Source organism: Melozone crissalis, unplaced genomic scaffold (genome assembly GCF_028551555.1).
Source record: "Melozone crissalis strain CALT ecotype California unplaced genomic scaffold, PUWL_Pcris_2 ptg000018l_1, whole genome shotgun sequence".
Lineage (NCBI taxonomy): Eukaryota > Metazoa > Chordata > Aves > Passeriformes > Passerellidae > Melozone > Melozone crissalis.
Genome location: NW_026535796.1, coordinates 24,436,702 through 24,458,048, shown reverse-complemented (window position 1 = coordinate 24,458,048; position 21,347 = coordinate 24,436,702). Strand labels below are relative to the sequence as shown.

Sequence of the window (21,347 nt, the reverse complement as noted above, 5' to 3'; positions counted from 1 at the left end):
AGTCTTGCTGTTTGTTGAAGGAATTTTCTATTTTTGTCTTAATCCTTCTGCAACTCATCTCAGTTTAAGAAAACATTTTATCAGTTGAGGAAAATTCTGAGTGTGTGGGATTCAAATTTCCTTAGCAATGTTATTTAGAAGAGCAAATTAAATACAGAATGCCAGAAAGGAGCAAAAAATATTTTTGGAGTATTAAAATTTTTTGAGGAAGAAAAAAAAGTTGTATATTTAATGGAGACACAAATTAGCATAGACCAATGTGACTGTAGAAATTTCCTGGAAGTGATATTTTCTATTTCAATGAAAAAATATGAAATACACATTTGAAACTGAAAAATATTCTTGAGAAACTTGTATGAATACTATGTCCTCTGCTCAGTCCATCATATACCTAAGTCAGCAAGTGGTCACTAATAACCTGTGTGGAAATCCTTGCTGGATTCATCTTTACCACAAATGTAACCAAACTGCTGTACAGTTTGTTAAGTCTAAGGAAGTTTTGCTAACGCTTCTGATAATTCATTTTTTTACCCCTAGAAAAAAATCAAGACATGATTTTTTTGTACATTTATAAGAGCCATTTTTTTTACATTTTGTTTATTAGGCTGCTTTTACTCCTACTTCAGACAGTGAAACAGGAAATATTTCACCTAAAGAAAGGATTTTTCTATAAATTACTGGCGAGTCTTTTTTTAATACTCGAGTTATGTCTGAGTGATTAATAGTTTGGAATAATGGGTATCATGCATAGACAAAATGTATCTTAAGCAATCAATGAAACTATAGGTTACCAATTAACTTGTGTTAACTTGCACTGAAAGCTCTTGACAGTGGACAGAGTCCCTCAAGAACCACACACATGACATTGCTTAGGGGCCTAATCTGCAGATTTCTACTGACCTATATCTGGCCATTAGTCATTGAACTTTGTGAGTTATTCTGGTTTTTAGAGCAGTGAGATTGAAGAAAAACCTCCTTGTCAAAATGCTGGTTCTTGGTATGTCAACACATATTCACAGCCTCTAATGGGTTTTCACCCATAAGATTGTGCCCTTTGTAGAGTTAAATTAAGACTAATACTTTTAAATGAAACAGATCAGTAAATTTTTGTCCTAGAATACCTTATTGTCCTGAATATAGTGTTGTCAGATATCTAGAGGACCAAGAATTTATATTTGTCTTCAGATTCATCTTTAGTTTTAATTATTTTCAAATAGAGTACTTTTTTCCCCCCTTTTAAAGAAGCTTCCACCTTAAAAGGCATAAATTTGAAGTTTCTGAAATAGCTGGTCATGGAAACTTTATGAACCCCCTGCCACTATCTCAGTGCTGGAACCACCTATACAGAAAACCTTCTGAGACCCTTACTGTGCCACCATTTCTTTTTTAACAATGTTTTCTTTTCCCCACTGCACAACCAGGCTCGACTCCCTTCGTGCTCATCCACCTATAGTGTTTCTGAGGTATACTTTGCACGTGTTCTCTCACACAGTCGACCTGCTCACCCATCACACTTTTTTGATTTTATTTACTTTTTTCTTTTTTTTTGCATTGCACTGTGCACAAGTGGGGAAAAATCAGCTGGGGGGGCAGATTTTGCATGATCAATCTGCAACCATGTTCAGCGTGGTTTTGAAATCACTGTACCAGTCTGAGACCACCATGATGTATAGTCCAGTAGCTAGGCAACTACTACATAGCATATGAGCATAAATGATTTTATAAAAACATCCTTAGTTATTGCTTGCATTAAGTAAAAACAACAAATTTACAGATGCCAAGGCTGTAAAATGCTTCACTTTTTAGTCTGACCCATTTTCGGACAGTGAAACTGGAAGGACTCTGTAAAGATGGCCATCAGGTTATGATTGTTAATTACCTGAATAGATATAGGTGGGTTTATGATACCAGAAATTCATTATTAATTTCCAATGCTCTGGCTCGAGTCACTGCCTGATAAAATGCATGTACCATTTTAAATACTTTTGTATCAGCTTCATGATGGTCTTCTATAATGAAGTATAGTACCATCTTAACAAGAATCAAAAATGAAAATGCTTTCAGTTGTAATTAGAATGGGGAAGAAAGAAGAAATACCTTAAGATAAACTAGAATTCACAACATCATGGAATAAAACAAAGTTTATAAAATACTGTAAAATTAATTCCATGGCCTGCTGTTTAAAGATTAGGTTTCAGCATATTATTGTAGTTGATGAATGGATTAGTATCAAAAAGATGGACTTTAAGGTTTCCTGCTATACTGAATCAGTCTTGAACACGTATAGTTATTTATTCTGTATTTTAAAAGAATCCTTTAAAGGTGAGAAGATCCCATAAGAAATTAACAGTTTGCTCTACCTCGCACTGTGGGCCAGGTTCTAGACCTGATCTGGATGTTATATTCATGAGCAATATAAAAAATGCAAACATAAAGAGCTCACCTACTCAATCACTTTGTCCCTAAGCAGGAAGACCCCTACCTTGCTGATTGTGTGTGTAATTTGTCCTCAAAAGTTTCAGCTTCTCAAGTAATCATTCCTTGCACTTCCTTATCCTTAGTACTAAAAGGTTATGATAGTTTCAGCCTATGAATAGGCAAAACATGTAATAGAACAGTTCTTAAAAAGAAAGATGGTTACCAGTTTTTCTATCAGATCTGTCTGGCTCTACTGGGAGACAAGTAGTTTTAAAAATTATCAGGTACATGTTCTTAAAAGCACCTAATATGTATTCTGCAGTTCATTGTGCCTCACCACTGCATTGTATGGAAGCCTTACTGTTTTTATCATGATTATCATCAGAACACCAATATGGAATAAATAAGTTATATTAGACTCGCGTGCATACAAAGCCACTTTTTTCTAAGCTAACACCAGAACAAACAATTAAGTTTAGTGCTTATGGGTGCAAGACAGAAGCCATCCTCACTCCATTCTTCTGATTTTCTAAATGAAATTAAGAAAAAGGAGTGGATCAGCAGGCATTTCATAGTTCATGTCAGCAAAAGTGATGAACATGCTCTTACACATGATGAAGTCAATAAGTCACTTTGTCCTGAGGTGACTTTATGATGCTGAATTGTATCCCCATTAATCTGTTTAGCCCAAAAGTAAGTGTTGCACCTTTGAGGCTGGTTCCTACAGTGAAGTGAGGGGGAGAAGAGTGCAGTTTTTTCTCCCAAAAGGATGAGGGGAAGGGCTGCTGAATTTTGCCCTTTAGGAGACATCCCTTTGGAAGTTCCTTTCCAAATTTGTCCCAAACCAGGACACACTTCTAGGGAAGTTAGAATCTTCTTGCTTTGCCTGGAACTTCAGCCATTTGTCCATCACTTTATGGAGGGATCACTGTCTTCAGAAGTGCAAACCGGCATATTGCAGCTGCTGACTTGTCAGCATATATGGTTCTCCTGCTTGATCAGATTCCAAAAACTTTTTTTTGCCTTTTCCAAAACTATCTCTGCCTTGCAATTTGTGCTCAAGAATCTGCTGTCTGGACTATCAAAGTGGCACGGCAAGACTGCGCAAGCAGTTCATCCTTTAGACTCTGTCCAAAGGCAAGATCCTCATATCTAAACTACAAATGGCCTGGCTGTCTGCTGAACCAGATTTTGTGATGCAGTAGCTGATCGGAATTTCATGCTCACAAAACACACAGTACAAGATACAAAAAGCACAAGGTATAAAATATATGGATACATTATTCTCCGGTGGCAGACTACCACCCTGTGTGTTTTTCAGCAGAACATGCAAACCACTAACCAGAGCCAAAGCTATAAAGCAATTGAAACTAAAGATGTCTGTGGAAGTTGTAATTATTTGAAGAGGCAGGAAGGGTTTGTAGGTTCTCTTGGGTCCATAAAGGATTTGTAGTCTAGTTTCTATCTTTAAGAGGCTTTTCATTCAAAAATACAGCTTCGTATCAGGATGCATATCAAACAATGTTCAACATCATCCTCCATTATTTTGGAAAATGGGAAAGGATACTATGAGTAAACATTCTTGACTTCTAAATTATGAGATAGAAAATCTGAATTGAAGTATTGTTAAATCAACTCCTGAAGCCTGTTAGTAATTTCGATCATGGGAAGAAAATTAGTAATGGTGTATTAGATAATGTCTCATAACCTGGGGGAAAAAAAAGAACCACACTTCTGATAGGATCTCAATGGGTTTTTTGTGTCTACACTTATTTCTGTGGTTCTTATTCCAAAGAAATATTTTTCTTAATTTAATTCTTAAAGCACCAAGTTAAGAGCTTCCTAATTTTCTGCATCTGAGTCATCATCAGATAGCTTTGGACCTTCAGAGGATACCTGGAACAAAATGGCAAGAGAAATGGAGTCAGTGCTGAGATTTCAGGTGAACCTGCCTTCTGACAAAGGTACAATGAAAGATGAAAGAGATAACCTCACATAAATGATTTCTGAAATCTCATTTCAGGAAATACATGTATTAGATTAATTATAAAATTTCGTCACAATTTTAATTGTTGAGAAAAGGTCTGGAATTGGATTAACTGGCACTTGTAGAGCTCAGATTGTAAAAAAGGAAAGTAAATCTACTATCAATGATTTCCTGTCACATAGAAGGTCTTTGAAGAAATAAAAGATCTTCCAGCAGAAGCCAAACAGGACCTGTGTATTCTGCATTGTGAAGTATCTGAGGTAGAATTTGCTGCCTGTTTTGTTCATAGAAAACATCCTTGTTGAGGCTAGTTTGCATCCCAAAGTCCAATAATTAGAAAAGCTTCTTTTCATCTGTTCTTTTTTATAGTCACCAATAGCATAAGTGGAACTCCAAATGTGGTCAGCTGATGCCTATTTGAGAGTAATGGGCAGGAAGATTTTTAGAAGCTTCTACTTACTTTTATGTACAGAGAGGTTTATAGAGTTGCAGACATTATGGTATAGGAGTATGATACACACTCTTAGCCCCAGTCAGCCCCTTTACAATTCCACGTGTCTGTAAAGAGCTCTTGGTTTTGGTACAATTCAGTGAAATTGAAGTGACTTTTTTAAAAAGAGATTTCCTTCTGTCAAGAGAAGTAAGACTTTAATTCTGTAAAATGGTATGATGATAAAATATAAGTTTATATTCTCTTTAAATTTCACAGTGTGTAATGAAATTTTTCATCCTTGATGTAAACCAGTTAGCTTCATGCCTGTAATTTTTGTGGATGTTAGCAGGACTACTGAAATGGTTTATCTAAGAGTTAAATTATTAATTAGGACTTACGATGACTTAACAGATGCACAGTATGGTATGTGTAGTACAGATATGTAATTTACTTATTATTCAGTTGTCACAAAACATAGTTTATTTTTAAAATAAATAGTAGTTCACTTACAATATTAAATCAAATCAGCTTCACTTAAATTTTTAGAACTACTCTGACATCAGCATGAATCTCAAAAATATTCACAATGTAAATTGGACAGATTATTCAATAAAGGCCCATAGTCTCCTTATTTATAAAATTACATTTAGTTGGTGTTATGCAGTGGCACCATTTTTTATTCTCATTTGTATCTCAAACTTTCTATTAGCATCAGTTTCTCGCTCCCTCTCTCTCCCTGTCCTCTGGCTTTTGCATGCGCTGTGTGTTTGGCTAAAAGCGTAATGAAGGAAACCTCTTGATCAGCTTGTTGGAAGGATAGTGGCAACAAAATGTTTATTGCAGTGCTACTCCCTTCTTTCCAAATAATAAAGTCTTTCAAAGAGGAAGACACTCAGGTCCATAGCTTCTCATGTGTTTTGTTTAGCCTTGTTGAGTGCTTAGAACATGCTGTCTTTTATTGTGGAAGATCTGCAAAATACTGTGTTAGTTCTCTCTCCCTCAAAGAATATTATTTCTATAAAGATAGGTTTGAAAAATGTATTGGCTGCATACTGATTGAGGGGATTTAATTTTATAATTATCATTAATTGCACAGAAGGGACCTGTATTATCTCATTGAGAGTCACCAGTACAGGCAATTAAGGAGCAGCATTCAGAGAACAAGAGGAAATACTATTTTCTGCAATAGGTAGTTGACTCCAGAAGACCATTCTGAGACCGCATGAAGATCTTTAAGTGCTGTAAATTAAAGTATTTTATATAGTGTACATTGCAAAATGTTGTAAATAACTGAATCTTGTTTTTCAGAATTAAAACCAGATAAGGAATTGGTTCTCCTTCTGCTTAGACTACTTTGACTAGAAGGCAGTGCTGAATGACCAAGAGGTCATTTAGGAGGAGATGTTTATCACCAGCATAGAACCTGAATTCAGTTTTAGGTATAGGATGCTAAGTTCCCTGTTGATATCTGTTGTAAATTTTTTCTACAAAGCCCAAATTGAGTAAATGTGAGCAGGTCCCCTGTTCTTTTCTCTGATTTTATGTAGAAGTTCAGTAGATAGAGAACTTGGTTCATTACTTCTGACATAGAAAAATATACTGAGCCATTGAACAGAAATTTCTGCATTAAATTCAGATTCCCTATCTTGTTGCCTTAGGAATGCCATATACTTTATAGAGATGCTCTTTCCAATTTGAAATAATGTTTTTCCAAGAAATAAATGAACACAATAGAGCCAATAACAATCCCATAATCATTTGGGGGTTTTCCAAATGTGTTGTCACTATCTCCTCCTGGTTTTCTGTGGTTTTGAGGTGTTTTTTTTTCAGCTGCAAATAGAACAATCAGTTTTTAAGTAAAATTAGAATTTATAGGTATTTCTCTTTTGAACATGAGCAAGAACTCAGAGCTTTCTAGTTGGCAATTGCCATTTAAAGGATTGCATTTTGATTTGCTAGCAGTACCACCTTATTCTATGCTTAAGAAAAATTAATAATTCAAATTCTTACTTTTAGAGAAGCACAGTTTCCTCAATGCACATTAAAGTACAAAAATATATGAAAAAGGCGATCTTCCTTATTCATAGAAAATAGTTTTGCTAGTGCTGTCTTCATTCATGATTTTAGGATTAGTTTAGGATTAAGATTATGAACATCTTTAGTGTTCTCTTTATCATATAAGAATAGAGTATGACAAAACTTCAACGTTGCATCAAATAGGATAGTGCGTTATTGCAATAATCTGATCAAAGTATGCAATAATCTGATCAAAGTATGCATTAATAACCTTGATTAATGACATCAGATTTTTTTTTTTAATTCTTTGACCAATGTTGCTATATTTGTGCTTTAAATGCTATTTATCTTTACTCAGCCATTGCTGAATCTCAAATTAGATCCATTATTAGTTCATACATTCAAAATAAAAGGAAAATATTACTTAAGCCTATGCCTTCTCTGTGCATGGTACTTAGCTTTTGACATCTGCCATTTGAAAGTGCAAAATGTTAATCCCTTCATATTAACATTTTGCACTTTCATTCAGCACTAATAAGTTCAGTTCAAGCACTAAGTTAATTTACAAAAAAAAACTATTTAACATTTGGGAGAGTGGTAAAAGATAGGGTTTTGAACAGCATCTCATTTAATGTTGCAGATTTTGACTTAAACCTTATCTATTCAACCTAACAAAATTGTAATACTTTTTGTTGATTTTTGTTATGGTGAAATGCTTTCCAGAGCTGCATTTATCAGCTCTGATAGAAAAAGGGCAAATAAATCATTTCTGTCCTTCCCCATCTGGAATTTAAAGTTCTCTACTTTTTGTTTCAAGACAAATATTCACATTTCGATTTTTAATTCTTATTCTCCCTTGTTTCTTGTACCACAAAGCAGGAAGACGTTTCACCTTGCCTTATGGTAGACATGTGCAATCCTTTATGAAACAAATTAGATCAATCCAAAGAGCTATCAATGTCATTTTTATTTTGTTTGATTATAGCATAAGCTCCTTCACATTTTCCAAAGGTAGTCTTGCCATTATTTCACTGCAAATATGTCTATTTAAGCAAAGGGGTTTTTATCCATTTTCTTACGCTGTACCATACCTTTGACTGCCTGGCAATAAAATTGGCTTGATTAGATATAACTGTGAGGGGTTTTTTCTAGAGAACCACTGTTTTCTTTTTAATTCCAGTATTGTGCTGCTCACTAGCATACAGTGTTTAGAATTTATTTGCTTACTACTTAAATCAACTTGTTTGAGAAGCCAGACATTATTTTGCATTGTGTTTCACTAGTAATAACACTTAGTGCAACTGTTCTCTAGCTCCAGCTCACAAAGTAATCTAACTGAAGAGTCAGCTTCAGTAATAGAATATTTAAAAAAATTAAAGTCTGAAATAGCAATGAATTAAAGTAGAGGAAAGCTTCTACTGCTGTTAAAGCTTTTGGAGAAATCACTGATGTAAAATGCCATGATTGTGATTTAATTTACATCTTTCTCTAGTGGGCAGTCTGTTTAAATACATGGAAATCAAGTTAGATATTCACAGCAGTGTCAGTATCAGTAATGCACAGCTCAAATGTCAGTGGGTTCCTATGAGCGCTCCCTAAATTATCTTCCTGTTTTTCCCATTTTTCAAATGCTGCTTTTAATGTGGAAACAACTTTTTTTGCTAAGCATCTTGCCATAAAGTTGGTGTTTTTTTAAGAACTGGAGAGCAGAATGAATGTCCTTATTCACAGTATTTTCTATTTCCCTTTGTTATCAGTGCTGCTACAAGCCCAGCCCAATTATTATTGTGTTCTCAGGTGCATATCTGCTGTGGAGAGCCTGATTGCTGTTGTGCTGGACCTTGCAATCCAGACTGCCAAATTCAAGACAACACTAAAAGAATCTTATCCAGTTGAGCCTTTGAGGCTCAAAGCAAAATCAGAAATGCAAATCCCCTTTCTTCTTTTGCATTTCTGTTTACTTTCAAAAATAATTTCTGACTTGGGTTTCATAATAGTTTTTAGTGCACGATTTGTTCAGTTCTAGCCTCTCTTTACTGTAGTTTATGAATACTCTGAATTCTTCATGTTATTCATCCATGATTATTCTGATTTCACTTTAAGGATTCTCCTCAGAGGACTATAGTCTGTATTTCTGTCTCAGCTCAAAGGCAGAAATCTACCTCTTCATATAGCAAGTTCCCTGTCTGATATTTACTATTCAGATGGACTCATGAAATGAAGATTTATTTTTCTTACAGCTGTTGTACCCTAGTTTGAATCTTAAACTTTAAAGAGCTTTATTTATTTTTATACTTTAAAGTGTACAAGTTTGAGGTTTTGACTGAATATTGTATACATGAGAGACTATAACATACACCAGATATAAGATTATTGTTATCCTGGGTTTACTAGTTTTGGCTCTTGTCCTTGAAGGCCTTCAAATTTAATCTTCCTAGCTCAAATAAAAATATTAACTAAAATCAACTTCTTACAGAAGTTATGATTATACTACATGGGGAAACATGTTTTGTTCCTGCTCATATAGTTAAAAATGTAGTCCAACCATTCACTTTAGAATTATAATAACTATAAAAATCTCCAACCAAAGTTTCTGGTAAACACCAACAAGAAAAAGGTGAAAATTAACTTTAAAGATGTTTTAAAAAATATAAGAAATTGAGTGGTGGCTTTTGCTGACTCTTTGGGCACTGCTCATTTGATTGGTGGCTTTTGAAGCCACAAAGTCACAGAACAGAGTTTATAATTTTGATTGCTTTGTTCCTGTTTACATGTGCTCATGTTCCTTTAACATAGGAATACAAGGAATGTTACCAGTGTGGTTGGCCTTCAGGAAGACCAGATTGTAAGCATGAGATGGGTACTGTAAGCTTTGTTAGCCTACAAGTTTGAGTCACACTTCAGTGGGGAGATGCCTTTTCACTCCACAGACCTTGGATCAAAAGGATGGAGGCTGTAGGCCTAGAAGCAGATAGAAGAAGAAGCAGTAATGCTAAAAATTCCAAACATGCTTATGCCAATTCCTCACCGACATTTATTCAGATATTGACAATAACTAGATATTAAGAAAATGGAATTTTATTTCCCAGCAGTAGCAGGTGTGGTGAATGGCAACTCCATCTCTCCTCCTTCTGGAGCAGGAAGGCCTGAAAGGGTGCCAAGGAAGCCTCTGTCACATTTTCTGTCTCCACATTAGTGCTGACTTAATTGTTCTTGCTGGAAAAACATCTTGCAGCACTTTCAGGAGTATTCATTTTTTGTGTGTCCTTCTTGAGACACATATTATTTGATTTTCATGTCATGCCACACTGGCAGTCTGCACTCCCAGCGCAGAAAGCCAATTGTATCCTGGGCTGCATCCAAGGAAGTGTGGGCAGCAAGGTGAGGAACCGGATTCTGCACCTCTGCTATGCTCTGGTGGGATCCCATGTGCTCTGGGATCCCAGCACAGGAAGGACATAGATCTGTTGGAGTGGGTCCAGAGGAAGGCCATGAGGTGATCCCATCTGTCCTGTGAAGACAGGCTAAAAGAGTTGGGGCTGTTCAGCCTGGAGAGCAGAAGGCTCCAGAAAGACCTTTGTAGCCTTTCAGTACCTAAGGGAACCACAAGAGAGCTGAAAAGAGATTTTTTAACAGTGGCATGTTTCCCTCATACAATGAGGGAAAATGGCTTAAAGCTGAAAGAGGGCAGGTTCACATGAGGTGTTAAGGGTAGTGAGGCACTGGAACAGGTTGTCCAGAGAAGTTGTGGTTGCCCCATCCCTGGAAGTGTGCAAAGTTGGACAGGGTTCTGGGCAACCTAGTCTGCTGGAAGGTGTCCCTGCCCATGGCAGGGGGTTGGAACTGGACTACCTTTGAGGTCCCTTCCAATGCAAACTATTCTGTGATTCTATAATGGACATTCCAAATGCAGTTGAAATAAATGGCTACTCAGGATCTAATCTCTGCAATTCTACTGTAGGCATGTTAGGTTAAATTTACTCTAGATGTCTCTGGGTCTCAGTTTCCCATTTCTAAAATCAACTCATCCCCCTGCTTCACAAAGATTTTGCAAAAATAAATTCCTTTGTGCATATTATAAGTTTTTGTTTAGTAGAACCAAGCCAAACAGAGAAATCTATACAGAATTAAATAATTACCCATTTAGCAGACAGTTTGAATAATGTTTAGTAAGTAAAACATGAAACTAATCTTTGAGCAGGGAGATTAAAATGAAGTAGCCTTGTCTTATGCAGAAACTCTGCTGAAAATAATTATGATGAAATTACAATGCCTTCGTGTCAAAGGAAAAATGAGTTGCCCACATAACATTGATCTGCCCTAAATGTTGTTTCACTTAAACTTGCCAATTTTACTTTACTACATTTGCATAAAGAATTTATTTTAAAATTTTATTTTAAGGTTCATGCAATTCAATAAAAGTAGTTCCCTTTCTTTTCAGTAATATTGATATTTCACTATTTAATGCTGCATTGAAATTGGCTGTTGCTGGGTAAATAAATAAAAATGTGAAAATCCTTGAAATTTCATTGAAAAGCAAAATACTTGTAATAGAAACAAAGCTTTTTAAATGTCAACCATACTAGTCAAGGGTGAGAGAGTAATTTAGGTGTGCTTGAGGAAAAGAATTTCTATATATCACTAATGTATCTGATTGAAAACAGCTTAAAAAGTTGGTTAATCTGGGACGAGGAGTTCAAGCTGGTCAGATAGGATGTAACTCAGACATCCAATGCATACTCATAAGGTGAAGTTGTTAGTCAGTCAAATTGCCAGGGTGTGAAATTATATGAGAATAGACAAGTAAATACCATTTCTATGGCAAACAACAAGGATAACAGGATTTTTTTTTGCCCTTGAACCTCTTAGGAAATACATCTTATTCTCTCTGCCTTTGCTTACACTATCTGCTTCTCAAACTGGAGACTATTTCCAGGGCATTTGGAGAATATTCAAGATTTTCATTCAAAAAAATAAAATCTTTTGTTCACAATTAGTAACACAAGTAATAGAATGTTTCATTTTTTTCAAGTGCAGCATTTCTAGAGATTTTTTGTGTCTTACAAATCCCACCTGAATTTTGATGGCACAGGTTAGAAATAGATGGTGGAGTTTGTGAACAAATTTGGCAATGTGTATGACTTGAATTAATATGGGCTTTAGCTTATACAAGATACCTGATCTCTTCATATTTAGGTATTATAATTAATGCAGCTTCTCTGAACAAAAAGCAGTGTGATCTTGAACAAGCTCTGAACCACCCCTAAAATATCACTGAAATGTGCCATCTTTCCATTGTTACTCATACAGCATTATCTGTATGCTGTCCCCCCTCCTAAGAGCACAAAATGCAGCTCATATATTTTTTTTCATACTAAGGTTAACATTTCATTAAAACTGCTCTGAAGAAATCTCTCTTTGCTTCTTTTAATTCTCAACTATGAAGCCTATATTGCCAGTTTGTAGCAGCCAGTTGGCTTTCCTGTTAGGTTACTGTGGTTTGCTATTTTGTCTCCTTTTTTTGCTGTATATATCACAATTGTTTGATTGTATATATCACAATTCTTCCTGTCTTCTCCTTGTGAGGTGTTCAGCTTGCAATTTTAGTTGGCATGTAAGATTTCTCTGAATCTTCTTCTAGAATAAATAAATGTTTTGATTTTGCCTCTCCAGGACAATGTCAATTTCTGTTGAGAGATGACTAATCTAAGGAAACGACTCTTTGCCTTTTCAATCCATATTATTTGAAATATTGGATAATACCTTTTTTTGCATACTGCTCCTATAAAAGGAACCACTTCAGCCCTTCTGTTTCTACAGTGTATTCATCAATCCCCTTCCACTGTCCTGTTTGAATAGTAGTTAGGATGAGTCCTTATCTGACCATAGAATTCCATATGTGTGGTCATAGTCTACTGGGAAACAATTATCAAAATTCAGTAAACCTGTATGTAAAGTGTAGGTGATTAGAAAAAAGCTCAGAAAAGAGAACTCAGTAATGTATTGATGAAGGCAGTGACATATTCAAGATTTAAAATTGACTTTTGTTCAGTGTCCCTCTACCAAACATAACACTTAATAAGTTGTAAAAATCTGCTCCTAAAATTATTTTGGCTTGAAATAATTTTCTGTTTATTTCTTCACACTCCAAATGAAGGATTGCTTGTGTGGAATACCACATTATTTAATATTCATATTTAAGTTTTGGTGAACTGAATCCCACCATCAATAGTGCTTGTTTTAAAAATTGTGTTAATGAGTAATGTCTGCTGCTATCAAATTCCTTGTGCTCATTTTTCTTTCCATTTCAGAAGTAGTCTCAGTATAATAGAAAAAAATTATTCTGTTGTTTTGAACTGAGCTTAGTTCTAATTCAGATGGCCATAAAGCATTCTCTTAAAACCTTGTGTGTTCAGTTCAGTGTAAAAGCATAGTTTGAATAAGAATTGATTCCTGAAATTGGAAGATTACATGTTGTAATAGGATTTTTTTAAACCTCACATACCTTATTGAATGTTTTGTCAAGTAAACAATTCCAGATGCACTTTTTTTTAGAACTAGATCATCTTTAAGGTCCCTTCCAACCCAAGGCATTCTTGTGAATGTTTTTTTTAACAACTTCATTTTTATACTCCATATTAATTCAATCAAAGCTATTCTCTCTGTTCTTCAGAGAACAGAGATAATCATTAATAATAATTAATAGATTAATCCTGTTAAATCAGGGTAGATTTAACACAGTGTTTTTAGTGAAATCAAAGATGTATTTCATTGGGTTTTTTATTTTCTCCTAGTTTAACCTTATGGACATTGCTTAGAATAACATGCCAAAATCAGTTTGTCTAAGTATTATAAGAGCAGCTTCAGACATGGTTATTCATAGCTTAGTTTTCTCTTTTCTCTTTATTTTGAGACAGTGAATAATGTATGTTGCACTCTTAGAGGATAGAAGGTATTTTAGGCAGAAGACACTGTGCAAACCCCTACAGTTATAAATCAGATCACATGTAATTTGAAATCTGTTTAAAGCAGGCAAATATTTCAGAGACCATTCAAATGGCACGTGCACGGTGTATATGGTACAGAACTTGGGTCATGAAATAAATCACATGCAGAACAAAAGCAGCAGCAGCAAACTTTCCCACATCCCAGCAGGTACATTGTCTTCATGAAGCTGCTGAAGTTTTAAGGAAAGGCTGCATGAGTTATGCACTTTGTCACCAGCAGAAAGTGCAGTAGGTGCAATACCTCATGTTCAGGCCTGCCTGGTGTTTGGCAGAGTGAGAATGCAGTTCTGAAATTGTAAACAGCTGCTGTGCTTTGCTTCCCCTGCTTCCTTCATTACAGCTTGGCGAACTCATTCCCGCTGCTGTACCTTGGTCCTCTGTGTCTGCCTATGTCTGGGTTTCTGCTGGTGGTTCCACATTCTGCATGCTTTCCTCAGAGTGCAGCAATGTGCTTCCCCATAAGTGCTAAAGGTTGTGGGCCAGCCTCCTGCAGGCTCTGTACTCCTGAGAAATGGGCTCTTGCTGTTGGTGGTAACTCATGTTTTGATGTCGTTGTTCTGAATTGTTCTTCATGTTGTAGTATTGAGTTCAAATGTACTCCTGTAAGAGTTAGCTTTTCATATTGGGCTGGAAACTCTTCACCTTTGTCTAGCAATTTGTTTTATTATAACCAATGGCTTTTAATTGTACCTCCCATAATGAAGAGCTGACTTAATACTCTGTGCTAATCTTGTTATGACTTTAAAAAGGTAAGTAATTTCTCTAACAATTCCTAACAGTCATGGTGTAGAGTGTTAAAGGGTTTCTCAGTTTTCTTTTTTCATTATTTTTCACCTGAATTTTTCACTCGTAGCATGAACTTTTCTTTGTGTCTTTTTCTATTTTTCTTGAAAAAAATTTTAGACTGTTTTTTATTTGCAGCGAAACATATTATATAAATTTAAATTAATCCAATTTAGTACAGCCACTGTTTTGGTTTTTTTTTCAGACCAGTCATGATCAATAGATAAAAGTTGTCAGCAGGACTCTTTATTTTTACCATTCCCTTTATTTATTTTTGAGTATTGTATTTCACATTCTATTTACTACTTCAGCTTATGGGAGAAAGCTTACTCTGCATTCCAACATGATGAAGTTACATTTTCAAGAACATAAAATCCAATTTGTTTAAAATACAGAGTAATGTGAACTGAATGCTTTGGGTTTGGTTACATTCTGTCTGAACTATGCAAGGGAATGGTACTGGCTGGTAGCCCAATGTATCTTCTGCTAAAATAGATTGTGAGCCAAGAGACTGTAGAATGGACAAACAATAAGTCTATACTTCCCCTGTGAAAGAAAAGACAGCCATAGGTTGTTATTTCTGTAACTACCTGTGAATGAGAAGAATTACAGTAAATTCTCCTAATAATAATTCTCCCTAGTCAGTCATGGTACTATATGCAATGTAGCATGGATTCTTCAGTTAATAATAGCTGTGAAAAGAATACAGATTTTTTGTAAATGTCACAAATAACAAAGTAGTAAAACATACAAATAATTAATATTTTTAAAGGCACTTAAAGTACATGACCCCTTTTATAAAAAGCTCCATTGCTGCCAAAACTGTATGTGTTAGGGAACTGGTGGGTTTTATTAAAAATCATTTTACTGGAGTTTTGATTAAAAATAACATTTAGGATAAGAATGTGCAATTCATATTAAACAGAAGTATTATGTAATAACTAATTTTGATGTCAGTTATGTTAAAACATGGTTTGTATTCTGCAGCTGTGAGCATAGGTTGGGAAACGATCAAGTCTAGCTGATCAAGCCTTTTATTTTATTATCATGGATTCCTCTTCCACAGCTGCTTTTAAAATTTGTGGGAAGCAAATTATTTCTCATACTGCATATGTTGCCCATCAGGTGAGTGATAACATGGAAACTTTAGGCTGGGTGTAAGAAATCAAAAAGTAAATATGAAGTCCTCTGTGTGCACAGAATTAAAAAAATGACCTGTGAGAGGCTGTATGTGAAGCCAGCTGTCTTTTGTTACCATTGTCATTTGGACATTTTAAGAGCAAAACTTTGTCAGCACGTTTTTTATATTAGAAGATTTGATCTGCAAATCTCAGCTGCTCTGTTCATTATAAATCTCTTGTTTTTGTCCATACACTAGCTCCACTATAGGTTGGAAGGGCTTAAAGATGAACTGAGGAGGAATAGAGGCTACAACTCGAGAGTAACTATTACTGCTCAAAGGAGCTGTTTTCCATTCGCAAACATTGCTTTGCGCTATGGGTTTGGGCTCCTTCTGTTCCTCCACTTTGTTGAAAGACTCTCTCTTGACTTCCATTTTACTTCTTTAGCACTGTCTTTGTCTGCTAACATTTTTCCTCCTTCTCTAGTAGCTTTTATCTGTGTCCTTTGGATCACATATTTTACTTAGTTTGTTTTAGTAGATTGTTTCAAATGTTTGTGTTTTGTATTTTTGGTTTTTTGCCTTTTTCTTTAGGATTGTGTTATCTCACTGAATTTCATTCCACAGTTGCTGAATCGCTTGGTTATTTTGCAGCAGGTCCATTCCTCATTTTCTCTTTTCATGTTTTTCAGTGAGAAATAAGAGAGCCTCTTCCATTTTAAACAGTAGTCTTACACACATAGGCCCATGTCTCCTTTTGCATACACCATCTTCTGCCTTGCCACATTCATCCTGCTTCTCTCTCCCTCTCAAGCTGTGCTTCTCTTTCTTTTGTGTTTTCTTTCCTGCCATTATCCCACCTTTTTGGTCCAGAATTGTCCTTTGGTAAATTATACGTAAATATTTACTTCTTCCAAAGAGAGTTCATTTTATGCCTTTGAAATCTGGTAAAACAACTCTGGGCCAAATTTGGGCATCATTACTATTTTGTTTGCAGTTTTCTTGTATAGTATTTTTGGTGGGAAGTGGGGAGGGTGTGGGGGTTTTCTGTTTGTTTTTGTTAAACAAGAGTTTTTTTCAGGGAAGGACTCCATAAACCACTCTAAGTTGCAACATTACTTTCCATAAGTTATTCCATTACAATAAGTAGACTGTGTTGCGCTGTAGAATCCAATTTTTTTATGTGACTATCTATCTGGGGCAAGCTGCTGTGGAACAGAAGAAAGAGGTTTAGAAGCTGGGGCACCATTTGTTTCAGACTTAAATGGTTGTTCCTTTCTGAAGACAGCTTTTGAGGGGTTGGGGGTTTATTAGTCTTCATCAATTGTTAGATAATATATATTCACTTTCTAGGGAATTTTTCTGTGATTGCAAGTCCAGAGTGAGGTCTGAAAGATAATCTGGATTCACTCCTTTGCTTTTGCAGCAGAGACAGATGTTCTGCTGGGAAATTACACCCTCAGCATCACCTGTGCTATTCCACTTCTTTCACTACATGAACACACTTTTACTTTATTAGCATCCTCATTGAAATTTAAAAGACCTTTGTCAATAAAGTAAAAAAGAGAAGGATTCAGTTCTTACTATCTCAGAGGTTTGTCTTCCTGTGAAGTTTACTTTACCTGGGGTTTTGTCCATACAAAATGCTTTCTGTTCAAGTGCTGCCAGTTCAGTCATCTGGCCCGACAGTAGTCCATCTGAAAACTTGCAACTTCAAGGTTATCATACATGGTGCTGTCTTTCCAAACCTGAGAAGAATTAAAAGTTTCAACTGTGTGATGTTTACAGGGCTGATACTCTTAAAAAAAAATCTTTTTTAAATCTGCGTAGTAAATAGAATTGTAAATATCCAGTGTTACTAGCATATTAGACCCATGTGAATTGCCCAATTTCCCTGTAGTCAGACTAATCTGTCTGGAATAGCACAGTGGTAGCTAAGCATCAAAGAAGAGGGGTTGTTGAGAAACCATGTCATTTTCACACAATTACTTTTGAAAGTAGAATTCCACTACAAAATTCAAAATGAAGATAGCATTTCTTTTAACCAAATAGGAGCAGCAGAGTAAATTTATCAGCTCCATCCAGGAGCCATTTAGACAGTTGTGTGTTGCTTATACAATTGTGAAGATTTCTTACTAAACATTTTCAGAATCAACATAATTGAAACTAAATATTTTAAACTCTCAATACCTGAAAATATTAGCAATAGAATTTTAAATCAGATCATATACTTTTGTTAGTATTCTATCTAATCATCAAACAGGACCTTGATTCAGAGCTACTGTAATTACAGCTGTATAAGAAAATGTGGATTTTCTGTTGAAAACTGATGCTTAACACATAATCTTAAGCACTGTTCTTTGATTTTTCTCACTTACTGTCCTTAGACCATCTTGTTTCTTATGGGAGGGGTGTGGAATCAAATTGCTTGTATCAGATTTTGACCATATATATACCCTTCTGCTTAAATATACTTATCTCATGCAAAATATTTTAAAATGTTGCTGAAAATATGTATAGCCTCTGTCTTAGATCCCAGGAGCTTGCCCATTTTATCTCTGTATTTTGCATTCTTGTTAACTTCTGTAGCTCATAGACTCTGTGCTCTCTCTGCAGGTCCAGTCTAGGTGCAGCAGCAAGGAGAACATCCTCAGAGCAAGTAAGTGCAGAAACTTCTTAGCTCTATTGAGAAACTAGGACTGCTCAGAAGACAGTAAATGATAGTCAGATCAGAGGTGGGACTAAGTGGGTTTGCAGCAGAAATTTAGTAGCTTAAGACAGAGAAATCCATTCCAAAGGTAAAACTGTAAATAGCTCATAGTGTTCATGTATTAATGGAGAGTCACCTTTTAATTTATTCTTCCAAGTTGTATTTCTAATGACATGGAGGTCTGTGTTGTTTGTGATGTTTTGTTGTAAATGATCATGTGTGTGCAGGTTTTATGGGCAAGAATTAACACTCAAAGACAATGAAAATGGAGATTCTCAACTTGAATGTACATATTTTTATTTCTTACTTAAACATGCATTTGAATGTGGGATTACATAGAACCAAACCAAAAAGTGCAAAGGTTAAGAGTTCACATTTGATCCAGATGATGTCTAGTTTAATTTGCACAAATCTTTTTCTTTGTGTTGTGAGAATCTTTTCTAGTCTAAAATTTGATCCACCATATGTGCATGTATATGTATAATGACAGGACTAGGAAGTTGTTTTGGTGGTAAAAGAGCAGGCTGTCAAGAATTTTCTACCTTATGCAACCAATTGAATTATCTGCTTCAAAGCTAGGGGATAATTTTGTTGTACAAAGTGCAGCTAATATAAGTAGTTATTTTTAGAGCTATCTGACATTTCACATTAGTGAAAGATAACTTGGTGAAGTCTGAGGAGTTGTTTAATGTCATTTACTTGTAATTAAAGTGCTATTTAGTAGTTTTACAATTTAAAAAAATCATTTGTTTGTCTCTGGGTCTATTTAAATCTGTGATACCACTAATAGAAGTCTTAGCATTTGTTTGTAGGAAGAAATGGGAGAGAGAAAGGTTAGTAGTTACACCAGCATCTATCTTCCCTCCTTCATAAAGGCTATTCATGCTAATGTTAAACCTAAAGGGGCTCTATTTTCTTGACTTTTTTTGCAGAAATAATGGGTGTTACTTTTGGTGTTGGAAAAAAAGATGTCAGAGGTTAGGGAATTTTAACTTTTTCCAAAAAGTTTATGTTGGAGAATGCATTTCTCAGAAAATTTTAACAGAACCTTTGACTTAAGCAAATGACATGCATTGTCGACAGACTTGTAAATCTGAAGGTTGTTCTCTGGCGACCAGTCAAATCATTGAAAACCTGTGAATTCTTTCACTTTTTAAGGTTTAAAGAGGTGAAATGTCACTTTCTGAAGTAGCTAACAGTGAGTTTTAAGTAGCAGTGAAATTACTGCTAGAAGCAGTAAAAGCATCTAGTGGCAATAGAATAAAGGTTGTTCACTGCCGCACAATTCCCTCAGCTTTCATTGCTGTGACATGTTTTTTCTTAGCATTTTCCTACATATTTTCCAACTTAAAACATCAGGAAAAGGTTTTCAGCATGTATTGTGTGGAATCTGCTAGAATTACAGTGCTGTTAAAGTAGGGTTTCTTTCTCTATGCAGAGGCAGGTGTGGGAAGTTTAACTGTATTTCACAAATTCTTTCCTTTTCCTCTTTAATGATGTTGTCAACAAAAAACAGACATGATAACTTGGAAATGTAAGCTTTCTAGGGAGATCCCCATTGTTAAAACCAGGAATGCTGTTTTTCCATGCTACACTTTTACCTTACAATAGTTTAATTTGGATCATTTGTCCCTAGTTTTCTTATGTGAAAGTTAGGTTTGAGTTTGCAAAGTCTTAATATAGTTAGAAAATGTCCCATTGGTTGTTTCTCTCTTCTTCAAAATGCCAACTGCTATCTTAAGGAAAAGAATTAAATCAATTAAAAATTATTTGTGCTTGACAAATTCACAGTGCCTGCTTTTTTCATCATGTTATCATCTAAATATGTACAAAGAGATTGTTCAAAGAATTTCTTCCAGAATCATTCCTGGAAGAATTAGGTGGGCAGTTTTACTTGTCTCTACTTCTTCCTCTGAAAGGTAGTTACTCTGTTAATAGCAAAAAATAATTAGTGACCAATGTCTCACATGAAAAGGTAAGCATGTGTTAGTGCTGAACAAGAATTGTATATATAGATTAATTAAGAAACCTCCTCTTCTGAAGGAAAGGGCTTAGACTGCATGATTGTTGTGCTATTTTTTACTTGCTTTTTATTAGAAGACTACCCTTGAAGCAATGATCCTTTTTTTTTCAGAATCTGAAGGCATGTACAGCAACAAATGAGATATTTTTGTAGTGACTGCAAAGCAAAATCATGTCATTAAAAATTAGTTTCTATTATCTAATGTTTTCTGTACTGTAGTTTATGTTACTTAGGAATATCATTACATATCACGTATAGAACATCATCCACTTTGACTCTCATAAATATCTTCTTGTTCTAGGTAAATCCTTTCAAGGTACTCTGCAATTGTAATTGTCTGAATCTTTCAGTTTATATCTGTTGCTCTTGTTTATATATTCCTGCAATAGTTCTCTCTTCAGTTGCTCATCTTCACTTCCAAAATCCTTCAAAGCTTGCTGTCCCCTTGTTTAATCTCTCAGTAAGTATCATGAAATCAATCACTCTGTTGGTTTCATTTTAAACAATTTCTGTCATATTTTCTCCCCACCTGTCCCTCACACCCAGGAAAAGCAAGCTTTCTTAGGTTGTCCTACTGCCTTCACTCCAATCATACATTTAAACACTTTGCTATGTTGACAACAAAATCTTGACAATGGGTAGGATGCCCACTAGCTGGGGACACTGTCTGCTGCCTTGACTGCCCAGTAATTTCATTGTACTCTCTCCATCTTCCTTTCAAACCTTTGGAGTCCCATCTCACTCTTGGATTGTAGGCTCACTGGCACAGTGTCCATTGTTGTGCTTTATCAGAGAATGTTGAAATGTGTTTGTGCAGAACAGAACGGAGTGAATTGTCCTGAGTTCATAG

At 35.4% G+C, this 21,347-nt stretch overlaps 1 protein-coding gene across 19 annotated transcripts in view; it reads left to right on the top strand.

Moving 5' to 3' along the window:
- GPHN (gephyrin) overlaps positions 1 to 21,347 on the top strand; it is a 270,748-nt gene that overhangs the window by 202,398 nt on the left and 47,003 nt on the right. For 8 of the 19 annotated variants that reach the window (XM_054276501.1, XM_054276490.1, XM_054276502.1 and 5 more), the window contains 3 exons: positions 1,422 to 1,463; positions 16,023 to 16,085; positions 18,381 to 18,423. In XM_054276501.1, coding sequence (XP_054132476.1) covers positions 1,422 to 1,463; positions 16,023 to 16,085; positions 18,381 to 18,423 — 148 coding nt within the window. The remainder of the gene's footprint in view (positions 1 to 1,421; positions 1,464 to 16,022; positions 16,086 to 18,380; positions 18,424 to 21,347) is intronic. The other 11 variants (XM_054276499.1, XM_054276497.1, XM_054276494.1 and 8 more) reach the window with 2 other exon arrangements.